At 38.3% G+C, this 8,300-nt stretch overlaps 1 protein-coding gene across 1 annotated transcript; it reads left to right on the top strand.

The window, feature by feature from the left end:
• Window positions 1-7,268: 7,268 nt before the first annotated feature.
• LOC113327395 (glutamic acid-rich protein-like) lies at window positions 7,269-7,952 on the top strand. Its single transcript, XM_026574683.1, has one exon. The coding sequence runs from the start codon at window positions 7,269-7,271 to the stop codon at window positions 7,950-7,952; it is 684 nt and encodes a 227-aa protein (XP_026430468.1).
• The last annotated feature ends 348 nt before the right edge of the window (window positions 7,953-8,300 follow it).

Here is an 8,300-nt window from a genome sequence, read left to right as displayed (position 1 = left end):
TGGGTATTAAGGTGTGAGGCAGGGATAAAGATTTTGATGTTTCGCGAAGCTTAGCCGTGGGATGTGGAGCTGGTAGGTAGATCGGACGGTGATGCGGAGGCAAGCGAGGAGCGACCGTCGGATGAAGTGATACAACGAATACGAACGGTGCTAGATTAGGTTAGGTGCTGTAGTGTAAGGCGGAGATATCAAACTTTGATGAACAGCAAGGGAGAAACCGTTGGATTCAACTACCATCTAATCTGAAGGCTTGGAATTTCAGCGATGTGGTGCTTGGCAGAGACTTCAGATTTTGATGCTCTATGAAGGAGCGACCATCGGATGCTTCTGAGAACTGATCTGATGGCTGAGAACGGAGGCGTTTTTGTGTGTAGAAAATGAGGTTGTGCGCACCATTCTTCGCGGCTTCCTTGCGTGATTTCTCCCGGCTTTTCACTACTTTTCTGCTCTTTTTGCTCCGCAAGTCATCCAGACTTTATTTATTACCTAAAAATGCAAAATTAATTAATAAAAATATTTATTCTTGAAAACAATGAAAATACAGAATATGGGATAAAATGTAGAATTAATGCACAAAAGATGAGTTAAATGCGAACAAAAAGGGATAAATATATACAATATTTGGCACTCATCAAATACCCCCAAACCTGAATTTTACTTGTCCTCAAGTAAAACAAAACTAAGGAAATCCTAACTATACCACTGTCGCTGGTCTCTCGAATGCATTTAGCGTATGCACTAAGCCTTTTAAACCACTAAGTGTCCCTAGTGGACGAGTTGAAGTCTCGTGAAGGTTTGCTTAGAACGTACCTACAAAGTTCTAGGTCAAAATATAAGCTCAGATTCCATCAAATGTGACATGTGCAAAACAGTTTAAGCTCACAACAAAATGGAGATGTCAATCTAGCTATCGAAGGCACAATCCTAGCACTGATAACAAAAAAAAGACATGTGATAAGAGTGTAAAGTGTATCTACACATGTGTAAAGAAAGATCTGAAGTCATGACTACTAATCACCAAGAGATAGTTTCTCAGGCTAAGAACTGAGGTCGAAATCTAGCTAGCTGTCCGGACTTTACGAGAATTGTGAATGAGTTGGAGGTATTTCACAATTACTCGCGTTGTACATCAATGGCATACACCCTCCTTGCTTATTACAATGAAACAACAAAATGACTATTTACATGACTCTTATTTACATTGACTATTCTCTTTTTATTTTTGGAACAAGAGAGGATGGAATTGATAAATACTTGATTTTTTTTTGTATTTTTCTGATTTTTTTTTTTTTTTTAGAACAAATTTTGATACAAATACAAAAGGAAACAAAAAATTACATGACACTTTGCAAGAGGTAGCCCTTTTTGATGCACCCAGTTAAATTCGATGGTTGTCTTTCTTAATGTAACCTCCACCTTCTATCCCAACCAACCAAAGAACAAGCTAGTCAAGTTTCGTTCAGTATTCTAAAGTGATTGGCAATCGTAACTTCCTATCAAACACCTTGAAGATCGAGGCCATACATGTATTGGTAGATCGTGCGCGTGCAAATTTCTTATCACTATGTGAATTGTGCTAGAATCAGGGTGCCTAAATATCTAGACTAAGACTCCTAATAATTACATATTTGCACAAGAGTCAACATTTCAAGGTAAATGAGCTCGATTTTTATGATTTTTCATTTTTTTAATTTTTTTGGAATTTTTTAAATTTTTTCAAAAAGAGGGAGTTCTGTTTTCAATTATGGCATATTATCGTGGTATCTACTCTATACCCCCAAACCTAAACTAAACATTGTCCTCAATGTTTCAAAGTATGGAAAGAATTAAAAACAATATATGAAGAGGACATGCTGAGTAGAATAAAAGGAGAGAGAATACCCGATTGCACGGCGAAGCTCGATTAAAACTCTGTTATTCAAGGCAAAAATCCAACATATTTCAGCCGAGATCATATTGGATTAGCAAGATATATACAAAGGAACAAAAGGATTTTTTAAAATTTTTATCTACTGGATTATATACAAAAAATTCACCATACACTAACAATCTAAAGAGTTGAGGATCAACCCAAAAGAAAAGTGTTGAAACATAGACAGTTTCAAAACACTAAAATTGGACTGAAATGAGAGCGAGAGTGAAAAACCGGATGAATCACCCCTAAACCTAAATTTTTCAACAGGTTTACTTTTAAGCACAAAATCTAACAATTTTAGGGGTGCAGGATTCACAAGGTCTAACTGAACATGGACTTTGTTTGGGATGGACAAACATGTACATTCCAACTGTGGCTCCTTAAAAGTATTGTATTTAGATGCAAAAGTCCAAGAGGACTTGAGAGGCACACAGTTCCAATCCTAGGTTGGGAATCTTCAAAAAAGTTGGTTTAAAATTTTTGTTACAAACCAAATCTAGGTTGGGTGGAATAATCTCAATCTGTGACTTACGCAAGAAGGTGACATCTAAGTTTCTCACATGCATGAGATCAAAAGTACCAATATTATCAGTCACATCAGCATTTTCTAAATCATAATCAAGTTGTGTAGCATGCTCATCATCACAACACAATTTCACAAGTCCAAATTCAGAATCATGGTTATCCGAAATATCCAAATTAACATCAAAAGAAGCAATATATTGTGGCTTAAGTATGGAATCAGACACATCAACTATATTTTCATGCATAGGATCATTAGTGTCAACAGAAGATTCAACATTACCTAAGTCATGCTCTTCACAGGATAACTGCACAATATCAAATCAGTAGCCTCATCACATGTATATGGAATACTAGAAGAAACATCATTCATGAAGGTCGGGGCAGAAAAGCTTAATGATTTGAACCCAAAGGTTCCATAACATTTTCAGCATAGACATGTTCTTCTAATATAACATCATCATAATCATCATCATCACAAATACATGAAAATCCTACTTGTCAAAACCATTAGTGTTTTTTCGTCCATACATCTGCCTCTAAAATAGGTGAATATGGATTGACATTTTCAGCAATAGGGTATGAAACACTATATCCAGAATTAAGCTCATTGGGAAAATCAAATCTGACTCATGGTGATTACCCATATCATGTGCATGGTCCTAGTTTCCCTATAGGTTTCCCACTGATGGGTTTTCTCTGCAACTTCAGCTAGAAAATAACCATGCATCGTCCACAGTTTTATCAATGAATTCACCATTACACATAGATTCAACCAAGGCTCGAGACTTAAAGTCTAGTCCCTCATAAAGAATGGCGACCAGTCTCCACTTCTCGAGGCCATGATGAGGACACTCAAACAACAAATCATTAAATCGTTCAAAATAATGAAAAAGTGTTTCTCCATCTAACTGGACAAAACAATTAGTACTTCGACGAATAGAGATGGTCCTATGATGTGGAAAGAACTTTCCGACAAATTGATTTGTGAGTTGGTCCCAAGTGGTGATTGACTGCGGTCTCAAACCGTAAAACCATGTTTTGGCCTTTTTCTTTAAAGAAAAAGTAAACAAACGCAATTTCAAAGAGTCTTCGGATATATGGTCAGGTTGTAAAGCCCGGACAATTTGTTCAAACTCTCTTACATGGTTATAGGGATTCTCAGAATCGAACCCTCGAAATATAGGAAGTATTTGTATCATGCTTGCGTTTAGTTCAAATGGGCCATCAGTCTGGGGTAAGACGATACATGATAACTGGCTTATTATGTTAGGGTACATGTATTCATGGAGACTACGGAGTTTATTCACACACTCGCCCATTTTAAAAAAAAAAAAAAAAAAATTGGTTTTAATGGGTTTTCAAAATTGGTTTTTTTATGGGAAAATTTTGGTTTTGATGGGAATGAAAAACATTTGGTTTTTAGGAGGGAGAAAAATTTTTTTTTGAAATTAGGAGCAATTATTTATTTATTATTTTATTTTTTATTTTTTTTTTTATTTTTTTTTGTGTTGGGTTTGAAGCCCAAATTTTAGTTTAAAAGAAACTACAAACCTAACAAACAACTAAATTACAAGCCCAAATAAAGAAAAAAATAAAAATAAAACTAATTATTACAAACCCACAAAAAAAAAAAGAAAATAAAAATAAAACTAAAATTATTACAATCCCAAATAAAGAAAGAAATAAAATTAAAATTAAAAAAAAATTATTACAAGCCCACAGATTAAAAATGGAAGCCCACTGGTTGGGTTCTCTTAATGGGTTTAGGCTTACCTTTGAAGCACAGCCCAGCTGTTCAGTTTGGTTGCAAAAGCCCAGTTGGGCTTTGGATCATCCTAAGCTTTGGCTTCAACACTCAAGGCCCAGTTGGGCTTGGTTCAATTTCCTCTCCTTCTGCAGCTTACAACCCAGTTGGGCTTTTGTTTCTTTATTGCACAGCCCAGCAACAGAAGCTTGGCAGCAGGATCACTACTGCAGTTCAAACAGCAAGCCCAGCAGAATTGTTCAACAGCAAGTGGGCTTGTTCAATTGCAGCAGCTTTTGTTCTGAACCCAACAGCAAGGCAAAAGCAAGAGCAATAACAAGAGAAAGAGAAAGAAGCAAGACAATGCACTAAAGAGGTAAGACAATTCCTAACAGGAAGTGCAAGAACAGGGACTATGCTTACACTAAGCTAAGCTAAAAGATGCAACTAAGTAAGCAAGAACAGCAAAGATGCTTGGTAATGCAAAACAGTATGCAAGAACAGTTAAATGCTTACACTAAATGCACAGAAGCAAGTGAGACTAAAATGCAGTTACACAGTGATGCTTATGCAAATGGATGCAGTGCAAGAAGATATGCAAGAATATAAGATGACAAGTATGCCAAGATGATGTAAGATGCAATGCAGATGGCACAAGCTTCAGATGACAAATAAGAAAGTTACAGGACAGAATCAATGAGCTGCAAGATGAGTTGATAACTGAATATGCAGGACAAAACTAGATGCAAGCTAAAGCTAATGATGCATCCATAAAGGCTAGATGGTGCAAGTTAAGAATTCTGTGAGGCTAGATGACAGTAAATGAAAGAATGCAAGAATGCAGTTGTAATGAAACAGTAAATGCAGTGAAGATGCAACAGGATGCACTAAGGATGCAACAGCAAGGTTAAGAAAGGTCTAGCAGCAACAGGCAACAGTTAGCTAGCTAGCTAGCAAAGGCTAGCCAGCAACAAGACCTATAACAACAAACAAATGCAGAGAACAGCAAACAAATGTAGAACAAAAACAACAACATCGCCGCTAACCGAGTCCCCGGCAGCGGCGCCAAAAACTTGATAGCTAAGGAATTAAACCTAAAACTATGGTTATATTTACACCTGCAAGTGCACAGGATCTAAAGTAGAAAGTGAATAAGCAGGGGTTTGTCCACAGGGACTTGGAGGGAGCTATTGTTGTTTTCCTAGAGATTTTTGTGTTGTGTTAAAACACAACTGAGCTGTTTTGGTGTAACTGAATTAGTGACAGAAAGTAAAGTAAATGTGATAGTGAAGCAAAGGTAACTGGAAACAAAACCAAATAAACCAAGGCTGTTAGCCAAGGGCAGGGAGGAGAAGAAGTAACAAAATAGTTAAAAAAAAAGGAAAGAAAATCAAAGCCAAGGCAATGGCTTTAGGAATTCATCTAGAGTGGGAAGAGAACTAGCTTGCTCATTGTCACTAGTGAGCACTAGTTTCTCCCCACTACTCAATCAACACAATGCACTGAGATTTCTAGCCTAACATTCCACTAAACTAACATTACATGGAACACCAACATTTAACAGGAACAACACATATTAACAGGACATATGTAAACAACATTTAACATTAACAGGAACATATGTAAACAACATTTAACATTAACAGGAACATCACACATTGAACAGGATCAACACAACATGTAAACTACTAAACAGGGAATGAAAATTGCAAAACAAGAACCCTAAAAATTAACAGTGAAATTAAAATTGAAATTAAACCTAATTGGTAACTTGGCTAGTCCAAGAACAGCTTCTACACCATACCCATCTCTTCTATTTATACAAAAAATGTAAGCAGAACCCTAATTTTGAAAACCCTAATTTTTCTAGGGTTTGAAACTTCACCTAATTGACGTGACAAAACAGCTTCAAAATGTCGACCCATGCTTCTTCTTTCTTCTCTGATCCTTCTCCATGTCTCTGTTGCGTCGAATCATAGCTATCAACCTAGTTCCTCGAGTTCACATGCCATCAGTGAGAGGCGTGAAATGGATGAACTAACTTGACAGTTAGGAGAGATGGTGGCGTCTGTGATGTCGGGGAAGAGGGTGGTTTGGCAGACATGGTGGTACGGTAGAGCAGTTGTGGAGTTGGTGGTGGTGGCAGCGAGTTGGTGGAGCAGGTGGAAGGGGAAGGCTCTGCTGTGGAGAAGTGATGGAGGAGAGGTCGACTGTTTTGGGAAGAAAGGTATTAGGTATTTGGGTATTAAGGTGTGAGGCAGGGATAAAGATTTTGATGTTTCGCGAAGCTTAGCCGTGGGATGTGGAGCTGGTAGGTAGATCGGACGGTGATGCGGAGGCAAGCGAGGAGCGACCGTCGGATGAAGTGATACAACGAATACGAACGGTGCTAGATTAGGTTAGGTGTTGTAGTGTAAGGCGGAGATATCAAACTTTGATGAACAGCAAGGGAGAAACCGTTGGATTCAACTACCATCTAATCTGAAGGCTTGGAATTTCAGCGCTGTGGTGCTTGGCAGAGACTTCAGATTTTGATGCTCTATGAAGGAGCGACCATCGGATGCTTCTGAGAACTGATCTGATGGCTGAGAACGGAGGCGTTTTTGTGTGTAGAAAATGAGGTTGTGCGCACCATTCTTCGCGGCTTCCTTGCGTGATTTCTCCCGGCTTTTCACTACTTTTCTGCTCTTTTTGCTCCGCAAGTCATCCAGACTTTATTTATTACCTAAAAATGCAAAATTAATTAATAAAAATATTTATTCTTGAAAACAATGAAAATACAGAATATGGGATAAAATGTAGAATTAATGCACAAAAGATGAGTTAAATGCGAACAAAAATGGATAAATATATACAATATTTGGCACTCATCAACCTTCTACATATAACATATATGGGTTCAATGGGGTAGCGTCTAAGCCGAAGGGGGAACTGACCGTGAAGATTCTCGCTGGCGAACTAGAGACGAAGGTCATAGCCTGTGTCGTAGATGTCGATTCTCCCTATAATGCTATCATAGGGAGGCCTTGGATACATGGAATAAAGGGAGTTGCGTCGACATATCACCAGGCGATCCGGTTCCCAATGCCAAGTGGAATCGGCGAGATAAGAGGAGATCTGAGAGACGCAAAAGAATGTATAACAAAAGACGTGCATAACTACGAGGAGAAGTTAAGAAAGAAGATGAAACAAAGGAAGAAAGTCAGCGAAGAAAGAAGATCCGAACAGCTTATAGTATTTACGATACAGTCTAGAAAAGAACTGAGCGGAACACAGGAGGATGAGGAGGAAACCAATAAAGCAAAAATTTGTATCGAGGAATATAATAACGCAATTCCAGAGGAAGGAGGCCAGGTCAATCAAAAGCAAGGTGGAATGGCCAATAAGGGGAAGGTTGCTGAAGGAAATGAAATGACAAAGAATAAAAAGGAAACTCCCACGACAAAGGAGAAGCAAATTCCACGAGAAGGAGGGAAGATGAACCGGTCAAGAGGCAAAAAGGCACATGAACAAAAGGCCGAGGAAAGCATTGAAATACAAAATTCACATAATAAATTGAGAGAAAGTCGCGAAGACGAGGAGATGGACCGGTTAAAGGAAGAACTTTACCAAGAGAGGCGAAGGAAAGAGGATCTGGTCAGGGAACGAATAAGGTTAGAAAGGGAAAATGAGAAGTTGATCATCAGAAATAATCATTTGAAAAGGAAACATGCAGATTGTAATATGCAGGAGGAGAGATATGCTATGGGAGAAGCACGAACTAAATAAAGACATTACGCGCGAAAACGAGAAGGCCTGGGACGAGGTGAGCAAAGGGAGCGAGAAGACTTGAAGAAGGCCATAGAAAGCAACATAAGAGAATTCAGGGAAAGGGAGTATCGAATGCAACAATCAATAGAAGTTACTCGAGGAAGAAACAATATCCCCAAGGAAAGGAGAGAAAGTGATTTGCAAATGGTAAACAAATGCTCAAGGAATGAACCGTGCAATCCAGAAATAGCAGCGCTTTTCTCATTAAGGCAAAAGGAGCATGAGAGCTTGTGAAGTCTCGTCGCAAGATGTGAAGCAGTATGAAAAGAATTGAAGGGAAGAATCTCGGAAGAGGAGTTGGTGCGA

This window comes from Papaver somniferum, chromosome 1 (assembly GCF_003573695.1).
Source record: "Papaver somniferum cultivar HN1 chromosome 1, ASM357369v1, whole genome shotgun sequence".
NCBI lineage: Eukaryota > Viridiplantae > Streptophyta > Magnoliopsida > Ranunculales > Papaveraceae > Papaver > Papaver somniferum.
The sequence above is the reverse complement of the archived record's forward strand: the minus strand, read 5'-3'. Positions and strand labels throughout refer to the sequence as shown.

What these genes read in the sequence shown, in the direction of transcription:
- LOC113327395 (XM_026574683.1), top strand. Translation starts at nt 7,269, where the DNA reads ATGCCAAGTGGAATCGGCGAGATAAGAGGAGATCTGAGAGACGCAAAA.